Source organism: Trachypithecus francoisi, unplaced genomic scaffold (genome assembly GCF_009764315.1).
Source record: "Trachypithecus francoisi isolate TF-2019V2 unplaced genomic scaffold, Tfra_2.0 Lachesis_group3, whole genome shotgun sequence".
NCBI classification, from domain to species: Eukaryota; Metazoa; Chordata; class Mammalia; order Primates; family Cercopithecidae; genus Trachypithecus; species Trachypithecus francoisi.
In genome coordinates, this window is record NW_022681468.1 from 47,642,592 (window position 1) to 47,670,077 (window position 27,486).

The window sequence follows — 27,486 nt, forward strand, 5'->3', positions numbered from 1 at the left end:
CATGAGCCACCGTGCCTGGCCCCAGATTCTTCTAATCACTCTGTCCCTTCATCCCTTCAGGCCTACGTTTCGTAAGAGCTGTAGTTAAACCTGAATACTGCCCTACCCTCTATGATTTCTCACATACAGTGTTTCTCAAATTTTAACTTACATTGGAATCACCTGAAAGGCTCCTAAAACTATAGGTTACCCTACTGCAGAATTTGACTCAATGGGTCTGATACTGGCACTGAGAATTTGCATTTCTAACAAGTTCCCAAGTGATGCTAGGGTGGGAGGCTTAGAGAGCCATTGCCCTATGGCCCTATACCTTGACCACCTTTTCTAAAATTGTCCTGTTTTGAGTTTGCCATATCTTCCTTCTGGAACCCTATCCATATAAGTGGCTATAAAAATAAGTTGAAAACAGACCAAGTTGTCTTATGGTTAAGCATAATTTGCAGGTACATGTTTGAAAAATCTTCAGGTTGAAGAAGAGAAAGCTGTGGGAATTTAGGAAATCATTTTGTCTAATCCTTTAATTTCAGCAAGGAAAGAATGTGGACAAAGTGAGGTCAAGTGATTTATCTGAGGTGACATAGCCAGTGGTATCCTACTTTCCAGGGCAGCCTTTCCAGGATACATATTATGCTGCCTCTTGTCATAGCACAACTACCCCTTCTATACACACACACACACTCCCTAGATTGTGTTAATCGCTTCTGGGTATTCATGATTTCTGCCTTTAGGTTTAGGCACCAGATCTACATAGTGGTGTTTGCCTCATGATTTGGGGCAAATAGGGATAAGGTCTCTGGCTCAGCTTCAGTATAGTACTTAGTAAAGCCAGATGTTTTGTTGACCTTTTGTACCCATAGGAGATAAAAGCCAATAGTAAGGCCTTTGAATGATAGCTGGGACTTTGATCTATCTGTATCTTCCAAGTCATCTTGCACTTGTTCGCATGGAGACATTTGACTCTTTGCTTTTTACCCCCAGTGCTTTCCAAAGACCTTTTCCTAGTTAACCTTCATCAATTTGGCTTTTCAAGTTTTTATCTGAGAACACGTCTTATACTCAATCTGTGTAAGCAGTTGTTTTACTCAGTGGCTATAGTTCTTTTGCTTTGAAGTTCCTAAACACCCAAGGCACCTTATTCTCAGCCCCACTCCTCCTTTCCTGGGAGCTTCAGCCTGCTGCAATGTTCCCTCAGCTAGTCACAGAAATTGGACAAGTCATCGGTATAATATTCAAGTCCCTTTCTCTGGATTTTTGACTCTGTGCAGCTAGATTTCTCTCAGAAGGCTAAAGCTGTGAGATTGGAAATGTGGGAGCTTCAAACAACCAAATTTTCTGCAGAGAAATGTAAGCAGCAGCCAACTGAGAAGAAATGAAGCTGGTACCCAGCAACGAGAGATGGAGAAGATGAGACTGATTGCACCAGGGCCCTCGTTCCAAGTGTTCCTGAGGTTTAGGGACACTTAGCTCTTCTTGTCTCTTTAGGTTACTAAGCTCCTAAAAACTCCCCTTTCAGCTTTAAACCAATTTAGTTTGGATTCCTAGTATACTAAGTCAAATATTCTATTTAATAAATGACCCCAATAGTCATTTTTGCTTACCAGGTCTTCCCAGGTTTAGACAGCCTGGTTTCTTGGCCACTGTATACTGCCTGAATCTCAATTAGACAGTTCCTTTTCAAGTAACAGGTGAGGGTGAAAGAATGGGATTTCTGATACTCCTGTGTACTGAGATTTCAGCATCTTAGAGCTGATTGTCTTAATATTAAGCTTCATAGCACACACCTTATGCCTCTGTTTATGCTTCTACGGTTTCCTCTAACTGTATTGCCTATTCCCCAACCTAAAACTCTGCCTGATTAAGTTCTATTCATCCTTCAGACACCTTTGATGTAACCTCCCATACAGCCTTCCCTGCTCCAGGCTTCTGAATGAATCCCTCACTGCCTTTCTTCCTGCTCCCCTGGCTGCATCAAATTGTGGCTAATTGGTTACATGTCTGCATCATGCTTAACTGAGAGTTCCATGAAGGTACAAACTATTTTTCATTTGTCTATCTCTGCTCCTGACACAATACCTGCCCCATAATAGGTGCTTAATAACTACTTATTGAATCAAATTGAGTTTGGGAGCATGCAGATCCTGACCAGTGCATATAAAGAAATCATACTCTCCTTCTGGACCAAATAAGAAAAATGGCCCAAGATGGTCCCACTGCTATGGTCAGGTGAGCAGATGACTTTAAGAGGGATAGGGGACCATCTGGTGTGACAAATGAGATACCACACACACATTACTCCTAATACAGTTTATTCACAATACTTAGTAAAGTCAGAACGCTGTTTCCTAACTGGATTTGCAATCTCTGGTTCCACTCAGGCACTCATTGTTGCATACAAAACAGAAAATAATAGAAATGATTTATTTATGACACTTGACTACATCCCAGGCGATGTTCTGAATGTTTATATTTGTCAAGGTTGCCTTTAGGTTAACTAAATGGTACAAGACCATAGAGGATGGGACAATGTTTTCGCTTCCAGGATCAGAGATAATTGTATCAGGACTTGGGCCAGGCCTCCAGGTCTGGCTCTGAAGTTTAAAGTTTGCATTGTTTAAGACAGTGATGAACTATTCTTGGATCTCTTCCACAAACTGACCAGTGGGAGGCAGCTGGCAGCAAGCAATGGGCTTTGCAGTATATCACATAGGGAACAGGAGGTATGGAAGCCAAGATATAATATTTTAGTGAAAATGAGAAAGGAAGATAAATCACTGGTGTGGCTTATACATTCAACACTTGGTAGCTACACATAAGTTACCAACTTTTTAGGTAACCATGCACAATATTTTATCTCATTCCCATCCCACCTTGCTACCCGACCTATTTCTAGACTTTCTCCTTTTGACCTATAATTGCCAAGAGATTGGGAATGGAATATTGGGAAAATGAAACCCAGTATTACCCTGAGAAAAGAGGACAAGGCATACCTTATAAAAAATAAATTTCGAAAGATAAATTTTAAAAGACTCTTGGAGTAGCTGAGCATCAGCCACTCTTGAAGAACATGAATAATTGAGAGTTCACTGAATTTCATACAGTCTGTTTTTATCAAACTTGAATTGTCCAATTAGAAACATAGTTGTACAAGGTATAATAAACATTCTGAATATGTAAAATAAGAACCTCAGGTATTTTTGACACTCTTATAATAACAATAGTAACAGCATTAATTTAAGTGTAGCAGTCAGTATATAACGCTTCTGTTAACTTTTTGAGTAACTATAAATTTATAATTTTCTAAATCCAAGATTAAATAGTACATTTTATTTTTATGGGTGTGTAGTAGGTATATCTATTTATGGGGTACATGAGATATTTTTATATAGACATACAATGTGTAACAGGTCATCTATCACCTCAAGCATTTATCATTTCTTTGTGTTACAAACATTTCAATTACAATCTAAGTTATTTTACAATCTACAATCAATTATTGTTGACTGTAGTCACCCTTTTGTGCTTTCAAATACTAGATCTTACTCATTCTAACTATATTTTTATACTCATTAACTGTCCCCATTCCCACCACCCTCAACCCACGATCCATCCTAGGCTCTGGCAACCATCATTCCAAAGAAATAGAAGAAATAGAAATCCTTGGGGAAATGATTAATTTCAGGAGTGGGGCAGGGAAACTATAAGATAGGCCCAGGGCATCTTGCAGTGCCAGAAAGTAAGGAAGAGCTCAAACACAAAAGAATGGGGACAAATCAAAGGTACTCGGAAGCCAATCTAAAAGAGCTCGCCATGGCCAAAGCTGGAATAATTTGAGTGAAATAATAAACAATGCAGGTTTGATCATAACCCAAAGTATGAAGTAACTATTCATGAGTCTATACTAATACAAATAAATTGTGAATAAATAAAGGAGGAAAAGAGACAAATTATCTTTACAGAAGAAATCCAAATAATACATATAGACCACCCCCACTCCAGAAAGTGAGGCTTAGCACCCCCTCTTCCCCACCCCAGAGTGTGGGCTGGACTTAGTGACTGGCTACCAAAGAAGAGAGCATGGAAAGGGGAAAAAAGACAATGGAGAAACCTGGCCAACACGACCTTGACCGGGTAATCACAGTTAACATCATCAATAACAAGTCATGTTGGTAGTATGTTATGACTGATACTACATGAGAAGGATTCTTTACCTCTGTGGTGTTCTTCCTGAAAAATCCATGAGCCAAATATAACCATGAGATAAAATATCTAGCAAACTCAAATTGAGAGACTGTAAAATACTTCAACAGGTCTCTTTAGAACTGTCAAGGTCATGATAAACAAGACTGAACAACTGTCTCAGACCATAGGTGGATAAAGGAACATGACGATTAAATGTAATGTGGTACCCTAAATAGGGTCCTAGAAAAAGGACATTTGTGATAAAACTAGTGAGATCCAAATGAAGTTTGGAATTTGGTTAATAGTGATGTATCGATGTTAATCTCTTAATGTTGATAGATGCATCATTTGGATAGGAAAATTGGGGCTGAGGGGTGGGAAGTGGCAGGATGGGCCCTCTGAGCACAGCACCCTGTGCGACTATACTGGCTGCAGACCCATGAGGCTGACCTGGGGTTGGAGATTCTTGGACCATTAATCAGAATTGGGAGGGGGGTTGGCTTGTGGAGGATTTTCATCTATAACACCGAATAGAGGCTAGTGGTGATTGAGAAGACACAACGAAATTAAATTTTAGTGATCAATCCCATGGAAAAGTGTATAGTCAGTTTGTTGGAAACACTGTTGGCAGTTTTACCAGTTAGGAAATTGACAGCCTTAGGAAGAAAAGGGTGAAGTGGAAAATCACAGAACACTGTGCCTTCCTTGCCTTAAGCTATTTGACTGTGTTAAGTGTTAATTCTGAACACAAGTACCAATCCAAACATCATCGTCTAGTGTTCATTTCTAGCTAATAGATTTATCTAAAAGAGTCTTTATCTTATAGGCACAGACCTTGCCATAGCATTTTCTTTTTACGAGCCCCTTTTATAGAATTTGAAATAAGCTCATTAGGACTGTGATTGTTGTGACCATATATTTTACTACTCAGGCCTTTAAAATCTACTTCCGCTAGCCTGGCCAACATGGTGAAACCCTGTCTCTACAAAAAAAATACAAAATTAACTGGGTGTGGTAGCACACAGCTGTAATTTGAGCTACTTGGGAGGCTGAGGCAGGAGAATTGCTTGAACCCAGGAGGCAGAGGATGCAGTGAGCCGAGATGACACCACTGCACTCCAGCCTGGGCGACAGAGTGAAACCCTGTTTCCAAACAATAAATAAATACATAAAATCTACTTCCAGTTTTTATTTCAGGCAGTTCTCAAACTGGTGTACTCTGTCTTCCCAGGTACCTCCAGATCATCAGTCACTCGATGTAAACCAGGAGCCAACTGCCCCAGTTCACACAGTGGCATCAGTAGACAACTGTCCCCGCTATCTGTCACCGAAGATTCCTCTGCTCCTATTCTTGAACTTCAGAACCGAGGATCCTCAGGAGTTTGCGGACACAGAGTTGAGAGACAGAACAGATCAGGTATGTGGGTGACCTTCTCTTAAATAATGGTACATCCTAGTAAACTTCTAAATAGAAAGATCTCACCATTGTCACAGAATGCAGAGATGTTATGTGGAGTCTTATGAGTACATGTGGGGAAGATTTATCAAGCTAAAGGATAAGGAAGAAGGGAGGATATATAGATATAATCTATTAGTGGCACTCTATTATACTCGACAGTATGGCAGAGAAACTGAATGCCAAAACCTATAGTTGAGTAACTTAACACATGGTTAGACAATGACTCCTGGTGAAGTTTACAAGGTAGTTAGTTTTCTCATCTTCAAAATATCAAAACCCTGCATCTTTTAATCTCAGCCTGGGGATTCAGTAACAGCACAATGTGCCCATCCTGAAAAGATTGAAAACACCAGCAAAATCACAGAATCTGCTTTTGTCCTCATCAGGACTATTAGTCCCTAGAGCCCTTTTAGTTTTCCCAGTTTTATACTTTCTGCAGGAAACTTCACTGGCTTCCCTGATCAGCATTTTCTGATCAGTTGAGACTTTAGCTTTTCCTCACATCCACCACCAACTCCTGGGCTACTGACAGGAATTGCTAGATAAATCTTGTAACTATGCTCATGAGTTTCCCAGCAAAATTTATAGTTTTTAAATGCAGCTGGGCCCACTAGGCTGCTGGCCAGTACTGTTACTTATTGGTAGTGGATATCTTATTGCCTTCCTCAGGGAATGGACTCAAGTCCCCTGTTCATATTCACTTCCTCTTATTGTATGACCGACCATACTTCCACGTTCCTGAAAAGAGCAAACAGTTGTACACTTACAAATGCATTTGTCTACTCCAGAATGTCTGTGCTTTTACCAGTTACCATCACTGTGGGATGACTTGTGGTATGTGTGTCTTTCTACCTTTCCTATTTTAGCCCCCCTACCTGTGTCCATGATCGCCCCACCTACATCTCTTCTGGCCCATTTGTTCCTCTCCATTTGTTTCCTCACTGTTCTCTCCATTTTTCCTTCAGCTTGGCTGGCAACATACTAAAATCTCTTTCATCCTCTAAAATAGTAACAGCAGCAGCAAAAACAACAAAATACACCACCAAAATAAGTTGGTAGTAAAAAGAACAACAACAACAACAACAACAAAAAATAGCCTCCAGAAATTTGGAAAAACTGCCTTAAAAAAAAAAAGACAATTCAGAGGATTCAATTAGGGGTGGGGGAAGGGTAAACAGAGGAAGAGAGATGTGAAAGCTTCTTCAAGGGTCCTACTCATTTCAGAATGTATTTTTTATGAGAAAATACATTCTTCAAAAACAGTATTTTAAAATGATATCTCAGACATTATGTGAACCCCAAGGCTAAAACTAAAAAAAAGAAAAATAATGGCATCTTAAATTTTAAAAAAGTTTTAATTGGCTTTAATAAATTGCAATATTCCTATTATCCCAGTTGTTTGCAAAACAAAGTGTTCCAGTTAATTAAACACACTAGTTAATAAAGATATGCCCTATCTATCATACACAGATTACAAATTTCAATAGACCATACCATTAAAAATCATCTGGAACATAAGTTACTCTTTCTGTGATTATTGGAAGCACTTGGGGATATTCCAGTGCACCAAAGAGAAGAAAAGAATAATCTGAAGAGAAGCTCACCATGCTTTCATGGATATTATGGTACTTAATCTCAAAATAAATTCTATGAAATAGCTATTATCGCTGTTTGACAGATAAAGAAGCTAAGAAAGGAATTTAAAAATGTACTCAATGCCATACAATGGCAGGGCTAGGATTTAATTTCATGTTTCCAAATTCCAGTGGCCTCCACTGTCAATTTGCATGACTTGATAAAGGTACACAGAAATTGATAGAATCCTGGTAAACCAATTTTATGATAACAAAATCTAAGCAGGACTATAGAAAATCATGTTAAAAGTGGTCAGAAAATAAAAGAGTTCTGGATACCTAATCTTTCTGTGCTTTGTAAAACTGAAGAATTGGCAACAGTCAGTCTGGTTAACAGAAGAAGCCTAGAGTCAATACTATGAAAAGATGTAGGTGACTATTGGTGTCATCAAAAGCACACCCATAGTACAGTGGTGATGCAGATGCATTCTTCAAATAAGGTGACAGTAAAGGCAGATATTGTCTCAGAATCTTTGTAGAGTTATTCCTCCTTTATAAGACAGTCCCTGGGAATCATGAGATCTGAAGTGTAGTAGGGTACACCTTTCTCTTAAGTATCGCTTTTTAAATTCCATGCAGGAGTGCCATTCCTGTCAGGAAACAGAACTTTTTTCCCAAACTAGTCTGAAACTTGCTGTGCTTGAATGGAAAGCTAAGGGCTGAAGTCCTAGCCATGCGGGTGCTCAGAATAAAGTTTAGACCCTGGAGTCATACTGATTCGGTTGGGTTCAACCTTGGACAACCCTTAACACAAGTCTCAGCTTTTTCATCTGTAAAGTGGGAATGATAATACCTACTTAGTAAGTCAGGTTTGTGTTCCTTTCTTGGCCTCTCAACATAAGATTCTCTCATTCTATCCTCTTATTTATCCTAGTTTTCTTTCTACTCTCTGTATAAGCCACATGGTCATGGAGGAAATTTGCAGACCCGTTATCAAGAGATGGTGTTGTCTGTAAACAGCTGAAGGAGCTGAATCACTCACACTTCCAGACTCATCTCAGTGTCACTGCATCATGGACATTTTTTCTGATCATATCCCCCCAAACTCCTCAACAGTACTTGTCTGGCCTTGTATCTGTCCGAGTTGGCTCTTATCACACTGTGTTGAGTGTGTTTCTGGCTTTCCACTAGACCGTGGGCTCAAGTCTTTCATATTCAAACCCTTAGGATCCAAGTAGCTAACTAGCGCCTGGTAGAGTCTCCATAAGATTCTGTTGAATGAATGAATAAAAGATTGCCAGTTTTCATCTTCTGGATGCCGAGGCTCTGAGAATTCAGTACTGTTTATAAGGCTTACAAGTCATGCAGTGGTTGCCATGTTCATAGTTACTTGGTTTATACTCCCCAGTGGAGAATTCACTTTCAAGACTTTCTGCCAGGTGCGGTGGCTCAAGCCTGTAATCCCAGCACTTTGGGAGGCCGAGATGGGCGGATCACGAGGTCAGGAGATGGAGACCATCCTGGCTAACATGGGGAAACCCCGTCTCTACTAAAAAATACAAAAAACGAGCCAGGCGAGGTGGCGGGCGCCTGTACTCCCAGCTACTCCGGAGGCTGAGGCAGGAGAATGGCGTAAACCCGGGAGGCGGAGCTTGCAGTGAGCTGAGATCCGGCCACTGCACTCTAGCCTGGACAACAGAGCTAGACTCCCTCTCAAAAAAAAAAAAAACGACTTTCTTCTCCCTTCCCCCCAGTGATTATATCAGAAAGCCTTAACTAGGTAAAGGTTTTTTTTTGTTTTTTGTTTTTTTTTTTTTTTGAGACGGAGTCTCGCTCTGTCGCCCGGGCTGGAGTGCAGTGGCTGGATCTCAGCTCACTGCAAGCTCTGCCTCCCGGGTTCCTGCCATTCTCCTGCCTCAGCCTCAGCCTCCCGAATAGCTGGGACTACAGGCGCTGCCACCTCGCCCGGTTTTTTGTATTTTTTTAGTAGAGACGGGGTTTCACCGTGTTAGCCAGGATGGTCTCGATCTCCTGATCTCGTGATCCGCCCGTCTCGGCTTCCCAAAGTGCTGGGATTACAGGCTTGAGCCACCGCGCCCCGCCCTAGGTAAAGGTTTTTAACACAGTGGGGCAGCCACACCTGGCTCATTAAGCAGTAGGAACACATTCAGCAGCAGAGCCAGCAGGTTCTGGAGACACAAAGTGAGCGGGCCCCACACACTGCCATTGGCAATCTCTGGGCTGCGCGACTTTAACCCTCAGCATAGGCCTCGTGCTTAAGTGGGGTTCCCTGGAGACACAAGAGACTCTTGTAGACAATTACCATCTGGGATCTCAACTCAGGGACTCAGAGTGACCTCTGTTCCTGTTTAGCTTCCTGATAGGTACATGAATTCATTATGTTAACTTGTTTTTTCCATGAAGGGAGACAGCCTTCATGATTATCACTTTTAGAGAGTTTTGGCTATTTTAGGGTGCTGTAAAATCGCTGCTACATTTTCTTAGTAAACGTACAAAGCAGAATGTATTGTGTTCCCAGAAATATAATAAATAGTCATTTGTGATGAGGTGGGAAATGACTGTGTAGTCAGGACTTGCTCTGTTCTTGGGACACATTACTTTTAATTTAGTAATCATCTCTGCTACATTTTTTTTTTTAAGAGACCAGGTCTCCCTCTGTCACCCAGGCTGGAGTGCAGTGGTACAATTATTGCTCACTGCAGCCTCAAACTCCTGGGCTCAAGGGATTCCTTTGGAGTTGCTGGGAATAAAGGTGTATGCCCCACCCCCCTGCTAATTTTTTTTTTTTTTTTTTTTTTTGCATAGACAAGGTCTCGCTTTGTTGCCCAAGCTGGTCTTGAACTCCTGAATTCAAGTGATCCTCCTGCCTTGGCCTCCCAAAGTGCTGAGATGACAGGCATGAGTCACAACACCAGGCCATTTGCTACAACTTAAAAAAAAAAAAAAAAGAGGAAAATGGAAACAAATATTTATTTCTCACTCCCTTTTCATGTTGGTGCATACAGAGCAGCTTGGGCTGCATTCTGCTCATTTCCCCATACAGACAGAAAGAACAGTTTCTATTGGTGTTTTACATTGTAATGACAGAGGGGAAGAGCAAGAGAGCTGGTAGGACCTTGGGATGCTTCCTAAGGCTTCTTATGGGAGGTGTTATGCCTCACATCTTCTCACATTTGATAGGAGAAAGCAGGGCACAGGGCCAAGACCAGTCTTTGGGGGCTGGGATGGGTACTGCTCTTACAAGGCAAGGGTACACTGGAAAACAGCATAGCATCCACCAAGTCCATGAGCAACCTCATGGACTGGATGGGGACTCAGATGCTTACTGTATTGGGTAGAGCAGAGAGTCCAGAGAAAAAGTGAGCCGAAGTTACCAGTCTCCTCAAATGATGGTAGAAAAGAAAAACACTGGTAATTCTACTGTCTGCCTCTTTGGTTTCATCCGTCTTTTTTAAGGAGCTGATATATTTGATTGCTGTTTCATAACCTGCTTTCCACACATTTGTATTCCTTTCCTGTTTCCAGCAGACGATGGGACACAGACTCATTCTGAGAACAGCAGCCAAGAAAACAGAATCAAGGCTCGCTGCCTGTCCTGCACGTCCATGGTTCTGAAGGGCATCTGGGGACTCTTGATCATCTTGTCAGTATCATCGTCTTGGGTTGGAACTACACAGATTGTAAAAATTACTTATAAGAACTTCTATTGCCCATTTTTCATGACTTGGTTTTCAACAAACTGGAACATTATGTTTTTCCCAGTCTATTATTCTGGTCATCTAGCCACTGCTCAAGAAAAGCAATCTCCAATGAAAAAATTCAGGTACGTTTCATGTTAACTGGCCAATAAGATTATTGAAATGTTTTATGAAAATATGCCCATTTTTATCTCTTGGGAATATGAGTTGAGTTTTTTGGGGTATGTGAAGAAGCAAGATCTAAGGTTGGTGATGAGCACTAGAAGCAGAATCAGTCCTTCCTTAAAAATATAAATGTGTCTATAACATGGCAGGCACTGTACTGGTGCATGTCTTACAACCGGTGGTAACATTTACATTTTAAGGTGATGTTATCTCCATTCTAAGACAAGAGGAAACAAATTCAGAAAGGTTCAATGACTCATCCAAGGTTATACACTTATAAATAATAGAACCAAGATTTAAATCTAGATCTATTTCTGAAAGTCGTGTTTTATAAGAACATCCTAGTGCATAAGCCCAGAAAAAAAATGGTATTAATAAGATTGTTACACAAACATTTGCTCAATATTCCTGACACTGAGATGCCTAGCAGATGACATAGCCTGATTTCATGCAATGGGGAGTTTGGCACTAAGAAACTTGAAAAGATGCCATTCTTTGCTGGCTAGATGCACATGGGGGCTTTGTCTGTTTCCTTGCTAACCATGAACAGTGGTGGTTGGGCTTAAAGTCTTATGGTTCCAGTGATCGTTCTGTACTAAACCTGGCTTCTGTAATCCCCTCTTGGATAGCTCAGGAAGCTGACAGGGCTGATGTTACCCAGTGCTGCATGGCACACAAGGGAGGCAAAAGCAGCATTTGGGTCCAAGTACCTTTGCTAGTGGACAGCTCCACGAAGAGGGAAAAGCCTGATGCTGAGAAGTGACTTCCAGGAAAATTGCTCTAATCACCCAGAAAAAAAAAAAAAAAAAAAATAGGGACATCAGTAGACGGCAGATGGAATAAGAGTCCTCCACATGGACTTATTCCTTAGCAGAATAAATTTGTCTTCCAGGGGCCAAAATCTTTCTTGCCCCTATACCAAATGAAAAGAAATTATTACAGTTGGTACATTAGAAGACTCTTCTTATAAACTTAATTTGGAAGGGTCTAGCTTCAAAAATTCCATTTCCTGTGTTTTTGAGACAGAGTCTTGCTCTGTCACCCAGGCTGGAGTGCAGTGGCACGATCTCAGTTCACTATAACCTTCGCCCCTTGCCTCAGCCTCTTGAGTCGCTTGGGTTACAAGCACGTGCCACCATGCCCAGCTAATTTTTTTGTATTTTCAGTAGAGATGGGTTTCAACATGTTGGCCAGACTGCTGTGGAACTCCTGGTCTCAAGTGATCTGACCATCTTGGCCTCCCAAAGAGCTGGGATTACAGGCGTGAGCCACCGTGCCTGGCCTCAACTACCATTTTCTTTCTTTCTTTTTTTTTTTTTTTTTTGAAGGTGCATGTACTAATTATTCTTTTTTCATTTGGCCTTGAAGAATGTTTAATTTCTGTTTTTGTTCTACTTTAAGTTCTGGGGTACATGTGCAGAACGTGCAGCTTTGTTACATAGGTATACACGTACCATGGTGGTTTGCTGCACCCATCAACCCATCATCTATGTTAGGTATTTCTCCTAGTGCTATCACTCCCCTAGTCCCCCACCTCCACCAACAGGCCCCAGTGTGGGATGTTCCCCTCCCTGTGTCCATGTGTTCTCATTGTTCAACTCCCACTCATGAGTGAAAACATGCAGTGTTTGGTTTTCTGTTCTTGTGTTAGTTTGCTGAGAACAGTTTCCAGCTTCATCCACGGCCCTGCAAAGGACATGAACTCATCCTTTTTTATGGCTGCATAGTATTCCATGGTGTATATGTGCCACATTTTCTTTATCCAGTCTCTTATTGATGGGCATTTGGGTTGGTTCCAAGTCTTTGCTATTGTGAACAGTGCCGCAATAAACATATGTGTGCATGTGTGTTTTTAGAATGATTTATAATCCTTTGGGTATATACCCAGTAACGGGATTGCTGGGTCAAATGGTATTTCTAGTTCTAGATCCTTGAGGAATCGTCACACTGTCTTCCACAATGGTTGAACTAATTTACACTCTCATCAACAGTGTAAAATTGTTCCTATTTCTCCACATCCTCCCCAGCATCTGTTGTTTCCTGACTTATTAATGATCACCATTCTCACTGGCCTGAGATGGGATCTCACTCTGGTTTTGATCTGTATTTTTCTAATGACCAGTGATGATAAGCTTTTTTTCATAGCTTGTTGGCTGCATAAATGTCTTCTTTTGAAAAGTGCCTGTTCATCTCCTTTGCCCACTTTTTGATGTTTAAGTTCTTTGTAGATTCTGGATATTAGCACTCTGTCAGAAGGATAGATTGCAAAAATTTTTTTTCCCATTCTGTAGGTTGCCTGTTCACTCTGATGATAGTTTCTTTTGCTGTGCAGAAGCTCCTTAGTTTTATTAGATCCCATTTGTCAATTTTGGCTTTTGTTGCCATTGCTTTTGGTGTTTTAGTCATGAAGTCTTTCTTTTTTTTCTTTTTCTGAGATGGAGCCTCACTCTGTCACCCAGGCTGGAGTGCAGTGGCACGATCTCAGCTCACTGACAGCTCCACCTCCCAGGTTCACACCATTCTCCTGCCTCAGCCTCCCGAGTAGCTGGGACTACAGTCGCCCACCACCACGCCCAGCTAATTTTTTGTATTTTTAGTAGAGACGTGGTTTCACCATGTTAGCCAGGATGGGCCCGATCTCTTGACCTCGTGATCCACCCACCTTGGTCTCCAAAAGTGCTGGGATTACAGGCGTGAGCCACTGTGCCTAGTCTAGTCATGAAGTCTTTACCCATGCCTATGTCCTGAATGGTATTGCCCAGGTTTTCTTCTCAGGTTTTTTATGGTTTTAAGTCTTATGTTTAGGTCTTTAATCCACCTTGAGTTAATTTTTATATAAGGCATAAGGAAGGGGTCCAGTTTCAGTTTTCTGCATATGGCTTGCCAGTTTCCCAATACCATATATTAAATAGGGAATCCTTTTCCCATTGCTCGTTTTTGTCAGGCTTGTCAAAGATCAGATGGTTGTAGGTGTGTGGTGGTATTTCTGAGGCCTCTGTTCTGTTCCATTGGTCTATATCTCTGTTTTGGTACCAGTACCATGCTGTTCTGGTTACTGTAGCCTTGTAGGATAGTTTAGTTTGAAGTCAGGTGACATGATGCCTCCAGCTTTGTTCTTTTTGCTTAGGATTATCTTGGCTATGTGGGCTCTTTTTTGGTTCTATATGAAATTTAAAGTAGTTTTTTTTCCCAATTCTGTGAAGAAAGTCAATGCTAGCTTGATGGGAAAAGCATTGAATTATTCTTCCTATCAATGAGTATGGAATGTTTTCCCATCTGTTTGTGTCCTCTCATTTCCTTGAGCAATGGTTTGTAGTTCTCCTTGAAGAGGTCCTTCACATCCCTTGTAAGCTGGATTCTTAGGTATTTTATTCTCTTTGAACAATCGTGAATAGGAGTTCACTCATGATTTGGCTCTCTGTTACTGGTGTATAGGAATGCTTCTGATATTTGCACATTGATTTTTGTATCCTGAGGCTTTCCTGAAGTTGCTTATCAGCTTAAGGAGATTTTGGGCTGAGACGATAAGGTTTTCTAAATATACAAAATCATGTCATCTGCAAACAGACAATTTGACTTCCTCTTTTCCTATTTGGATACCCTTTATTTTTCTCTCTTGCCTGATCACCCTGGCCAGAACTTCCAAATGCTTTGTTGAATAGGAGTGGTGAGAGTGGGCATCCTTGTCTGGCACCAGTTTTTTTTTTTTCCAAAGGGAATGCTTCTAGCTTTTGCCCAGTATATTAGCTGTGGGTTTGTCATAAACACGTCTTATTATTTTGAGGTATGTTCCATCAATACCTAGTTTATTGAGAGCTTTTAGCATGAAGGGCTGTTGAATTTTGTCAAAGGCCTTTTCTGCATCTATTGAGATAATCATGTGGTTTTTGGCCTCCCAAAGTGCTGGGATTACAGGCATAAGCCAATGTGTCTTGCCTCAACTTCCATTTCCTATCACCACTTTGCAAGTGCTTGGGAATACAAATTCTCACCATGAGTTGATTTTCTATATGTGTCCATGAAAACTCAGCTATAATGAAAGAAGTAAAAAACAATTCAAAAAGAATAAATGCTTACTGGCTTGGGAGAGCCCTATAACTCTTTGAGATTACTAAAGGTATTTTGTATTTGATTCTCATCAAAGTAGACATGATCTTGCATTGTAAAATTTTTTAAACAATATTTAATAAGTGATTATGGGGGAATGTGATTATCAGACTACAATTGTTCCTGTTTGAAGATACCTATGTGCACCTATAAAGTATATGTGTTCTACTTGAATGCTTCCAAGACAAACAAACACATTGATTTAAAACAACAAAAGTTTTGTATAAAAAGAAGTACCTCAAGAATACTTCAAAGCAAGCTAAGTCAGTTTGATTTAAGATAACCGATTTAAAACAAGAGACTGCTGCTAGCAGAAATGTTGTTTGGGAATGAACTATCTTTTTCACATCTCTCTAACTCTGAACTTAGTAAAATCTGATTTAGCACTCTACCTATAGTGCATGTAGAGTGAAGTTGACCATTTCTGAAATAGAATCAACGGGCTTTTATTGTCAAGCAGAAAACACTATCTTTGAAGGGAATATTCTCCAGTGGCCTCCTCCATATGAGAGGTAAAACTGTCAGACAATTCTTAGATCCTTGATCTTTTTTTCCCTGTAGATTCATTAATACCATCTGCCAAGAAGTCATTCCCGAAGCTCTCATGACTGAACAAGGGGAAAACAGTTAGTGTATAAGACTGGAAATAGGATTTGTCCTGTAGCAGCAGAACCTCTATTTTCTCATCAGTAACATCAAAATAATTTTCAATAAAGTATCAAATCTAGATGGTGCGGACTATCTATTTAGAAGTAGTTTTTGATAATCATTTATATACTACAGGAGAATTCAGTTGCCTCAAGTGAATTTGAAATTTAGGAAGAAAAAATTGTATAGCATATTATTAACAAGGATTTTTTGTTGTTGTTGTTGTTGAGACGGAGTCTCGCTCTGTTGCCCAGGGTGGAGTGCAGTGGCTGGATCTCAGCTCACTGCAAGCTCCGCCTCCCGGGTTTACGCCATTCAACAAGGATGTTTTCTTAGGGGAAAAAATCTTTAGAAAGCATTAAACTAGAGCAAAGATATTTGCCTATGTCAGGCACCTATAAAATGTGCTTGAGATGCTATTTAACATATAGAAAGGGTTCAATAACTAGTGGCTGCTGTTTGAATAATAAGCATAACTAAATCATTAGTGTCCTCTAACGTCTATGCTTCATTTCAAGCTATACCACCTGTCAATGCCACTTGCCCAGAAAGTCTGATCTCATCATCCCAAAGAGAAACCCACTGTTATTTGCTTCTCCATAAAAATCCATATTTTTAGTTTTCATGTTTCTTAGAGTTTAATGCTTAAATAGTATGGGATTTTACACAAGTGACCTGGCATTTGGATGGAGAGCATTTTTAATGTCTACAACAACAGTGACAAAGGGGAGAAGGTTGGCTATGAAAGAAGGGGAAGGAAAGGGGAACAATGAAGGAACGAACACCTGGGAGACAAGATGAGCCAGGTGAGAACAGTCTCCGCCTGGCAGCAGCATCTTCCCAGCTGCTTTGCTGGTCAGGCTCTGCCTGTCTGGAGTACACATCTGTTGGTCTTCCCTGTGTCCAAAATCTTTGCTTAGAAGCACTCCTCCCAGCATGATGGTGGGCTCTTGGTTGAAGAACAATCGCTGGCTAGAGCCAATGATAAGAAAAAGAAATCCTTTAATCAGGAATGGGTTTTGTTGTGGTGGTTCTTAATAAATGTGTTCATATTTTAAAAGGCAATCAGTGGTTCTAAATGATAGGATAAATCCATGACTCTCAACTCCAGCTCTACACAGCAGCTTTCTCATGGAGCAGATCACCTTATAAGTATAGAATATGAACTTTGTGCCCAGGATGCTCTATGAAAACTTCCTCTGGTTCTATGTATGGTGCTAATTCAGACTATCCCATTGGCCGTGGGGCTCCAGAGACACTGTTTACTTTCCTGTGTATGTGAGCATGTGTAATTTCTGTTTACTTTACAGAAGGCTTTAGGTTATTTAATCTCTTCTTTGAAGTTCTGTCTCTTTAAAGTTAAAATTTATCTTTGGGAAATCTTACTTTCATTTTACAAAAATCCTTCCTTTTTGGTAGTCTCCTACATGAAAGTAAACAAATTTCAATACAAGTTTCTGTGTGTGCAACACATGTCTTTAACCTTCCTGCAACCGCTGACCTGCAACTCCCAACATTCTCATCCAGTTGAAAGTCACATTTACTATGAAACTTAATCTTTAAGGCTGTACTCCCTGTGCCTAAATTCTTTATCACTCCTCCTCTCTACATGGTCCTTTTTTGGGATTACATCATTCATGTGAACGTTCATGTGAGGCAAACATTGGCTAGAATTTACTTTGATTTGCAATACTTCGAGGCACACTAATTTCATTTAAAACTGGAAAAGAAACTAGTACCAGTACTAGAGTCCTGTAAGTAGATTTCATTATAAACATATGCATATGTTAATAATGTATTGCTTTGAACAAGATTACTTATACTACTCATGAAAATACAATGCCTGACAGTTGCCCCATAAACGCTTGAATGTTCATGAACAATTGAGTGGAAAAAAATTAAGTAAAATTCTCCCAGTAGTAAGTCTGTTTTCAGTCCATAGTCATATAGGCACAGTCACTGTGTCACTTCCATTACTACCTGTATGTATGACTAGCTTGAACATTTTTATTAAAATGGCCCCTCAGAGCCAGGTGCAGTGGCTCTTGCCTGTAATCCCAGCAGTTTGGGAAGCCAAGGCAAGCAGATCACCTGAGCTTACGGGTTTGAGACCAGCCTGGGCAATAATGTGAAATCCTGTCTCTACAAAAAATTTTCAAAAACAGGCATGGTGGTGTGTGCCTGTAGTCCCAGCCACTCAGGAGGCGGAGGTGTGAGGATGGCTTGAGTCTGGGAGGCAGAGGTTGCAGTGAACCAAGATCACGCCACTGCATTCCAGCCTGGGTAACAGAGCCAGACCTAGGAAAAAAAAAAAAATCATGTTTAGGCCTAGGACTTAAAGGAAAAAAATGGCCCCTGGGGCTAAATGTAGCCAACTTAATTGAAAATCAAATAGACGATTTAACAATTGAAGTGACCATTTTCTGACACTGAATTCAGACAATTTCTCCACAAAAAGGCCAAATGTTTGTATCTAAGTACGACCTGAGTTTTCTATTTAGTTTTTATCATGTGGGAGTTATCACAGAGCCTTTCTTCATTTTTCTGCCTTAAAAATGCTAGCAAGAAAAAAATTAGTCAATTGGGCAGATATATTAGAAAGAGGCGTAGTGTCTTAGAAATAAAACCCAAAGACATGTGTGCCGCACAGACGTATGAGAGTCCCTTTCCCTCCGGGTTCTAGGAGTTGTCTGTAGCCTGTTCACAGAGTAGTAGCGGCCTTGACCCTCTCTCGTTTGCCCACTGGGAAAGAATCTTCTCCCTCTTCCAGTAGCTAGTGATTTCAGCAACTATCCATTTCTGTATTTCTCCAGGCTCTTCTGAGAATGCTCAAAAACGACAGAATGGCTTTTCAGGCAACCTCCAGAGAGTATCTCAGAGAAGAGGGCTAGCTCTGTGCTTGGGCCCATGTGGGCTGTTTTCCAAGGAACCTCATACACTCCCTGAAGCCTGCAGATTTCAGAACTGGGTTTGGTATACTTCACAGATGAAGGATGGGTATTGAGTGTTTGTGCTCTTACCTGAAAATGGCTGCGATGAGTCAGATAAGACAAGAGGTGTCACCATCAGTACCTGGATATTAATTTCTGTTTTCTTTCCTAGGGAATGCAGTCGGATTTTTGGTGAAGATGGTCTGACGTTGAAGCTCTTTCTTAAAAGAACTGCTCCCTTTTCTATTCTATGGACTTTGACTAATTACCTTTATTTACTGGCTTTAAAGAAGCTGACGGCCACTGATGTCTCCGCTCTGTTCTGTTGTAACAAAGCCTTTGTCTTCTTGCTGTCGTGGATTGTGCTGAAAGACAGGTTCATGGGAGTGAGGGTAATGGCATACTTGATTCAATGTGTGATGCCTACCTTTATCATAAATTCGTGGCTTCAGGAGAGCCTGTCTGCTTTGTTTCGTGGAGTTTCTGTAAAACTTTTTCTCACTTGTTCTGAGTACAAACTGAAATCTGAAGACGCGTTAGAAAGCCCAGGCAGTTACAACATCATGGAAGATAAACAGTTTGTTTCTACTGGTTAGTGAGCTGATTCCAACAGGAGGCACTAAAAAACAGGCAGAGAAAACAAGTTCCTATTTCAGAATCAATTTTTAGAATTAATGGTGTGATCAATTCCTTCTGTCCTCAGGAATGAAGGGTCTGAGAAAATTAGCCACTATAAAGATTATGGTTTGCATTTTTCAATCAACATAAATTGAGACGACCCCCATTCCCCCCACCAGATGGATTTAATTAATATTGGTGTAAGTAGATAAGATTACCAAACAATAATTAAAGTCACTGGTAATGGCACAATGCTGTTAAAAGTGACTATATATCTAGTGTGACCAATGCAGAAATGGAAGTACAAGCAACAACTTCTTTTGGATACAAATCCTTAGTTGAACTGCATTAAACTTCCACCAACAACTTCAGTTCTGAGTTTATTCCTTTCAGGAGTAATATGGATTAAAAACATATATATTTATATGCTTGTTCTATGTTAAAAATAGATTGCTTGGAAGCCTTGAAGAGTTAAGGAGCCAGATCTCATTCATATAATCCAGCATGCCACTAGGATGAAAATATTGAGACAATACTTCTTTAGAAGGAGGTACAAATGAACATCAATATTACACAACTTACCTTCTCTGTGATGTCCAAGATATAATTTGAAACATTTTGTTATCAAAACATTGCTCTTATTGGCAATGATTCCAAGGTCCTTTCCCCCTCCCAAATGCTGAAACTAATGTCTATATTAGAGAGAGGGTTTATGATGGTCATTAACCCTGAAAGCTTTTCTTAAAAAAAAAAGTTAGACAATTCTGATTGTATCTTGAGAGATGCTGCTCTGAAATTTAGAAATGAAGCTTGATACTAATAATAAGTAGAAAGCTTTGATAGAAGACAAAATGAGAAACTGTGAGTCAGTCCATGGTACCATTACAATATATCCAAATGTGATACTACATTGTTTACTGTCTTATCTTAGGTTTGACCCCAAAGGGCTCAGCATCACATATTTATGCCTGGGGCACTGGTGCTGGCTGTCTACCATCAGATACCCTGACAAGTCCTTGAGAGCTGGAAGCTTTCCTGTATTGTCCACTGTTCTTTTCAAGATGTGCTACATAATCCATGGGGCCCAGTGCAAAATGAAAATGCAGGGGCCCTGTTAAAAACTATTAATAATTTTAAGATAACAACAGAGCATTAAACCAAGGGTGGGGACCTTCCAAGTATGGGGCCCTATGTATCAACATAGGTCATCCCCTAGGAAGTCAGCTGTCTCTCTTTCCAATGTCTAGAATATTGCAGGACACAAAGTAGGGGCTCAATTGATACTTGAGGATATAGTAAATGAATTCAGACTTCTGAGATCTTTCTTTTCACTGTCTTTCACTACCATGGACCATGGATCACCCATGAGAACCTGGAGAGTCTTGTCAGAAGAGGGAAGAAGAGAGATTTGGAGGCTCTTCTGTTCTTTTAGTGGCATGCAAACACCAACATTAAATCCATGTTTTCACCACTAGATTTACCAGCAATAAAATCCACTGTATTAGAGAGCGAATGAACACATTTAACCATGGACCTCACTGATGCAAGAGGTTACATCCAAAAAGGTACAGTGTTTATTTGAGGTATTTTAGAGAAAAAGAAAACAACTGTGTAACTTATCTTTAAATAGCAGATTTTAAAAATCAAAAATCTGCCTAGAGGCTACCAACCATTGCCAGTTTAAATTTGCCATCTGCAGTGGGTTGCGTAGTGACTCCAAGAAAGATCTGTCCACATCTTAATCTCCCATATCTGTCACTGTGACCTTATTTGGATAAAGGGTCTTTGCAGATATTATTAACTTAAGGATCTTGAAAAGGGGATATCATCTTGGAGTACCAGAATAGGACCTAAATCCAATAACAAGTGTCCTTATGAGAGACTCACAAAAGAGACACACACAGAAGAGGAGGCTGCAGCAATGTGATCACAGACACAGAGATTGGAGTGATGTGGTCACCAGCCAGGAATGCCAGGACACTCACCAGAACGCTGGAAGAAGCAAGGATTGTATCCTTTCCTAGAGATGCCTTTGGTCCCAGCTGTATTTTGAACTTCTGGTCTCCAGAACCGTGAGAGAATAAATTTCTGTTGTTTTAAGTCACCAAGTTTGTGGTAATTTGTTACAGCAGACTTAGGAAACTAATACAGCATCTGTAATTAATAACACTCTGTAGAAGAAATGTTAAATAGCTAATAAGTACTTGTTAATGAATCTGTCCATAAGTGAAGACGTCAGAGATAGCAGAATAGTAAGCATTAGTGTCAGGCATCCTGTAAAAAATCAGATATTTTTCTTTTTAAGTAAGAGGAAGTGTTTCACTTCTCACCGTGAAACATCAGGACATGTTCAATGCCACGTTCCAGAAGAATGGTAAAGTGTAACTTTAATGATGCCCACAGTCAGGCCATGGAATGTGAGAAGCACAGAAACGTATTCAGCATTTTGCCTTTGAGAGTATCAGCAATTATCTTCCTCCCAAGACATATTGAGAACACATATAATTAGGTCATTTGAGAAATTAAAGGAGGGCAAACAGCACTGACAACATAAATGTGGCTCTTATTGTCCACATCTATAAATAATCGAAAGCATAGCTCCTCCAGATGTCATCCCACTGGACTACTAAAAAAAAAAAAAAAAAAAAAACAGTTAAAGGGATGCTTTCAGTCATCAGATTAAAATTTATATTTCTGGTTCATGCTAAAGCATTAGTAGTTTAGAAACAGATGTTTGTTAGATTATAATTCTCATATGCTTAGCCCCAGGAATGAACACATTTAAAATGAGAAGCTATGGCCTTCCCTACTTCTACTTTTTTTTTTATGTAAAAAGAACACCATGAAAAGACACTTTAAGTTACAACATCATAAATATGGGTTTATCTGGACCACCAGTAGGCCAGAATTACTGATGCTCACATAAAAATGAATTACGTATTATGAATAATTCGCTAATATTTTCTTTTGAACACTGAATTACAGATAGAAAGGTAATCTGTTTTACATTTAGTATAAAGTCATTTCAGCCAATTTATTGGTCATCTATGGTTTGTTTAAAAGCCCTTTCATGAGCAATTGCTTGCAGTTAATCTGTGATCATCCCATGAAAATTAGTAAACTTCTTTAAAAGATAATTTTTTGATTGCAAAAATGTTAGAAAGTAATAATCCAGCTCTTGCAGCGTTGAAAATAGGTGTTTTCAGGGCCGGGCGCGGTGGCTCAAGCCTGTAATCCCAGCACTTTGGGAGGCCGAGACCGGCGGATCACGAGGTCAGGAGATCGAGACCATCCTGGCTAACATGGGGAAACCCCATCTCTACTAAAAAATACAAAAAACTAGCCGGGCGAGGTGGCGGGCGCCTGTAGTCCCAGCTACTCAGGAGGCTGAGGCAGGAGAATGGCCTAAACCCGGGAGATGGAGCTTGCAGTGAGCTGAGATCCAGCCACTGCACTCCAGCCTGGGCGACAGAGTGAGACTCTGTCTCAAAAAAAAAAACTAGGTGTTTTCCTGTCTCTCAGACCTTATGTTTAGCTAGAGTTCTTAAATTCATAAGAACCAGAACCAGAGAACCCACCTTAAAAAAAAAAAAAAAAAAAAAAAGGTTCTTCCCAAGGGGAATGTGCCACTGGCTGGGAGCTTTCTTCTCTGCTGTTGGTATCTGTTTTACACCAATGAAAAGAAGATGCCAGACTACAATGGTAGAAACTGTCTTTCAGATTTTATCCCTCTCTTTTTTTTTTTATATTAGTCGTTCAAGTTTTTCTTACATTTTCCAATTTCCTTGAAGATATGGAGAATATTGGTGGTTGGTGGATGGTTCAGCAGATCCCAACTATCTTAGCAGATTATGAAATGAATTAGTGTCCCTCTGGGTTGGGAGCCACATATTTTCCAGCTGTATTTGGGTCCCTATGCAGTTAGCTTCCCAAACTATGGCTGTTTCAAAGACTTTCCAGGATCTACCAAAAACTGACTGAAGTACATCAGTTAAACTGAATCTTTCATTGTATAGCAGGTACTTCTTTGAATTCAAATTGGGCCCCAGAATGCTCTAAAACAGTTAGAGCTGAGCTGCTACTGATTTATGCTGATATTAAGATAAGAATTAAGATGACACATAACTTGACAATTTGTTTCCATCTTGCCTTTGGTTACTCTTGATTCATGTGCAACACAGAATTCTCTACCCAGAACTCCCATGCTTCCTAGAAGAGGCAGTGGAGGATGGACAGTGGGAGTCATCCTCCCTCTTATCCCTATCTTGGCAGGATAATGACTTATGAATACAGCCAAGAGAGGAGACAGCTGGGTTGTGCTGGCTGTCGGATTTTACACCCACAAGGAATCTGTAACCCCTTCAACAAGGTGCAGTCAACGTGTCTACCCTCCACATATATCCTTCACTGTTTCCTCATGGGATTTCTTTACATCTTTGACATCCAGGTTTCCCTTTGAGATCATTTTCAAATGGATTTTATTCATATAAAAATCCATGTGTGTAGGGAGAGGGGGAGTTCAGAGGCCCAGCATCCCTTGGGTGTGCTGCTATCCAAGATACCCCTACTGCCCGTCTCACACACAGCATCTGGACAGCTATAGATTGCCACACTTCTTATTTTTCACACTTCAGCACTTGTTCAGTTTAATTGAATCTGAGTAAAAAAGATAGTTTTTCATAGAACCTTAAATATAACATATGCAGAAGTTTAAGGATTCTGTATAGCCTCAGTTCCTTGAAAACTGACTTTATCTAAATTTACCCAGAGATAATCATCAGCCTGTTTCTCATTGGTCAAACTATTAACGTGTGTCCCAACCTCAACTACTGACCTTTAGTCTTCAACTTGAGTGCAGCAGCTGCCAGCAGTGTGGTCTGAGATCTGCATTTTTAGGGCTGCTGTAGGCTTTGGAATTCAAGGGTTGATTTGTGAACCAGCTGCTTCATACGCACCTAGCTTCAAGAAACAGAATTAGCCTCAAGGCAAAGTAAGGAAACGTGTTTGGATTATAATCACTCATTTTGACCTTTAAAATCTTAAAGGAATACTGTAGGAAGAGAAGCAACTAAAGATTCATCCAATGCCTTGGACCCTAGAAGAGCTAGTACTGTTATGCAAATAAGAATTGTGAAAAACATCTGTGAATGGGAACCATAGTGAATGGGATAAGGTTGATAAACCCTCATGGAGATGCAGAGAAGGACCAAACCTTTGTGGGCTTTTGATGGCCTGAGCCAAAAGAGAAAAAGAAAAAAAATACAAGAAAACAAAAACAGCCAAAAGCCAGATATTTCTTTAGGCTTTATCTGTACAAACTAATTATTTGAAAGATAAAAGAACCTCCATGCAGGGTCACAGGTGGCATTTACTACAGTGAGATCACCAAATGTCCACTGGTAAAGCCGTCTTTGGGCTTTAGGAACAGGCTCAAATGACCACACAGATCCCCTCTGATTGGCTCTGAAAAACTGGTGCAGAGAGCTCTCTGAGGGCCCCAGCCTGCAGAGGAAGATAGGTGGCTCACGAGGCCATGCCACTCAACTGGCATGCTGAGATAGTGGGGTAAATAAATCCTCTTCCTTCAATGACTCACCCCAGGTGGGCACACCACAATGTGTGAGGGCAGAGAGGTTGAAAAATGTTAAATGGAGGAGCTGGCAGTTTTATGGTCACTATGGTTACTAACATTCTAACCTAAGCCAGGTTCAGATAATGGTAATGGTGAGGGTTTTTTTTCCCCCCCATCTTTTTTGTTTGTTTTTGAGACAGGGTCTCATTCTGTTGCCCAGGCTGGAGTGCAGTGATGTGATCTCAGCTCACTGCAACCCTCACCTCCGAGATTCAAGCGATTCTCCTGCCTCAACCTCCTGAGTAGCTGGTATTACAGGCATGTGCCAACAAAGTACGACTAATTTTTGTATTTTTAGTAGAGGCGGGGTCTCGCCATGTTGGCCAGGCTGATCTTGAACTCCTGACCTCATGTGATCCACCCACCTGGGACTCCCAAAGTGCTGGGATTACAGGCATGAGCCACTGTGCCTGGCCTAGTTTTACATCTTATTTAGACATTTCTGCTTGGTTAAGAGGCTGGAACCGGAATAGATTGTCAAGAGACCCACATTTTTCAGAAGCCGAGCAGGTGGCACCACTAGATGGTGTATTTTCAGCAGAATTCCTCTTATGGATGTTAATGTGTCCCAGGAGCACTTCAGTGGTTGTCATCATGTTAATGAACACATACGAGCATTTTTAGGCGCTGGCTTCCTACAGACACATTTCAAGAAAGCTGAGGCCAAGAAGAGTCATTTTATGTTTTTCTGTTGAGAAGAAAAGATTATTAATCCCTCTCTGATGACTGATTGATTCTGAAAATGCATGTGACTGATACGTGCTTAGGATATTTGTTTTCCGGACATCTAAAGAGTATTTATTCTCTAAAGTTAAACTAGTGGTTTAACAACCACTCCACAATTTTTCCTCATTTTCAAGATTAGCTGAGATCTCTTCCTTCACCTACAACCATATAGATAAGAAATATATTTAAACTTTCTTAAAATACAGCCATAGAGAATTTGACCTATCAGATATTTATGAAATTTAAATTAAAATGTGGCAAATAATTTATCTATTCCCACTACACCCTCCACCCGCACCCTGCCCCAGGAACCTACTGTATAACTTATGAATTACTGCTCATATCATGGAGAATTTTTCTAACATTTCAGATACTCAGATTTTCATTCTTTCAGAACTTAACAGCATTGTCTGGCCCCCTAAAGTGAAAAATGCTTCTCTCTGTGAAGGCAATTGAAAGAGACACTGCTGTAATTGATATGTCAATTTAAGTGGTCTAGACTCATATTTTCACAAGGACTTGAATATAACAAGTAATGAAGATCTTTAAGAGGCTCACTATGGTTATAATTTTGAATTGCTACAGAGTTATGTAATCTTTACCCACATTCAATTCCTTTCTTGAGGAAACATAATAGAAATTTTATGCATATCTATGTTTACTAGTGGCTAACTCAGAAAAGGAAGAGTTCCTACCTGTGGTCATATCTTGGGGATAATGATACCAACTGCCTGTCCTTTTCTAGACAGCATTTTGTTTTTTGCTTTGGGGTTTTTTAATTGGTTTTCACAATTTTCTAAATCCAGAATTACATACTATAGTGTGTAATTACCTAAACCCATGTGTTATGTATTATAGAATGCTTTTAATAATTTAAAACATAGAATAGCACATCATGTGAAAGTTTGTTAGGATTTACACTGTTTTGTTAGCCTTGTCTTGAAGTAACCACTTGTTTATTTGACCAAGAAAATACAACACTTAGCTAAAAGGAAACAAATATTAACGCAAATGTATTCTCCCGTTAATTCAGTCTTATGAAGGAAATCTATTTGTGCTCATGAACACTAAGCAGTGTTCATTATTTAAACACAAAACCAAGTCAGGATATGCCAATATCTAATGTGCCTTTTTATTTCCCTGAAATCAGATCCCCCAAAGAACTATTGCAAATCCCCAAATCAAGGAAAATGATAACCCTCATAGAATTTCCAGGTCTTGATAACCCCCTCACTGTGTTTATTGATGAGTCTATTACTTATTGTTTAGGAAATCTCCTTGACACCTTGTGGTGTGTGTATTAAATTCTATTCCCTATAGTTTAAGGACGAATCTAACCAGAACACACACCCAGCAGCTTTAGAGAATATGATATTCATCAGCAAGAAAACCACCTCCCATCAAGCAGCCTCCTGATAATGTTTAATGAAGATGATTTTTCACTGCTGACATGTCTACGTCTGTTCTCAAGTACTCCTGCTGTTTTTCATTAAGGACACTTTAATATGGAGCTACTCTGAAAGCAAGTGGGCCCTTGCTTTTGATGACCATTAACAAAAGACATGCTTTAGCAGCATCTGAATTCTATGTCATTGGGAGCATACTTTGCACTGGCCTCAAGCGAGTCAATAATTACATGTTAAAAATCTACATGTTATAAAAAATAATTCACTAATAGTGTTCAAGAGGGCCCCCGAAAATCACATATGTGAAAAAGCTGTCTTTACTT

At 40.1% G+C, this 27,486-nt stretch overlaps 1 protein-coding gene and 1 long non-coding RNA gene across 5 annotated transcripts in view; one reads left to right on the forward strand and one right to left on the reverse strand.

The window, feature by feature from the left end:
• Positions 1-27,486, forward strand: part of SLC35F4 (solute carrier family 35 member F4) — a 297,365-nt gene that overhangs the window by 260,751 nt on the left and 9,128 nt on the right. For 2 of the 3 annotated variants that reach the window (XM_033187915.1, XM_033187914.1), the window contains 3 exons: positions 5,411-5,596; positions 10,762-11,056; positions 18,954-19,173. In XM_033187915.1, coding sequence (XP_033043806.1) covers positions 5,411-5,596; positions 10,762-11,056; positions 18,954-19,173 — 701 coding nt within the window. Of the gene's footprint in view, positions 1-2,621; positions 3,777-5,410; positions 5,597-10,758; positions 11,057-18,953; positions 19,174-19,848; positions 19,950-20,874; positions 20,965-27,486 lie in introns of those variants that run through there. The other variant, XM_033187916.1, reaches the window with a different exon arrangement.
• On the reverse strand, positions 19,018-25,713 carry LOC117069582. 2 transcript variants are annotated; one of them, XR_004431590.1, is made up of 4 exons: positions 25,522-25,713; positions 24,234-24,354; positions 21,385-21,570; positions 19,018-19,146 (listed from the first exon to the last, which is right to left on the reverse strand). It is a non-coding gene; the product is annotated as an uncharacterized LOC117069582 (long non-coding RNA). The 2 variants fall into 2 exon arrangements; XR_004431591.1 differs by having other exon boundaries at positions 24,234-24,358.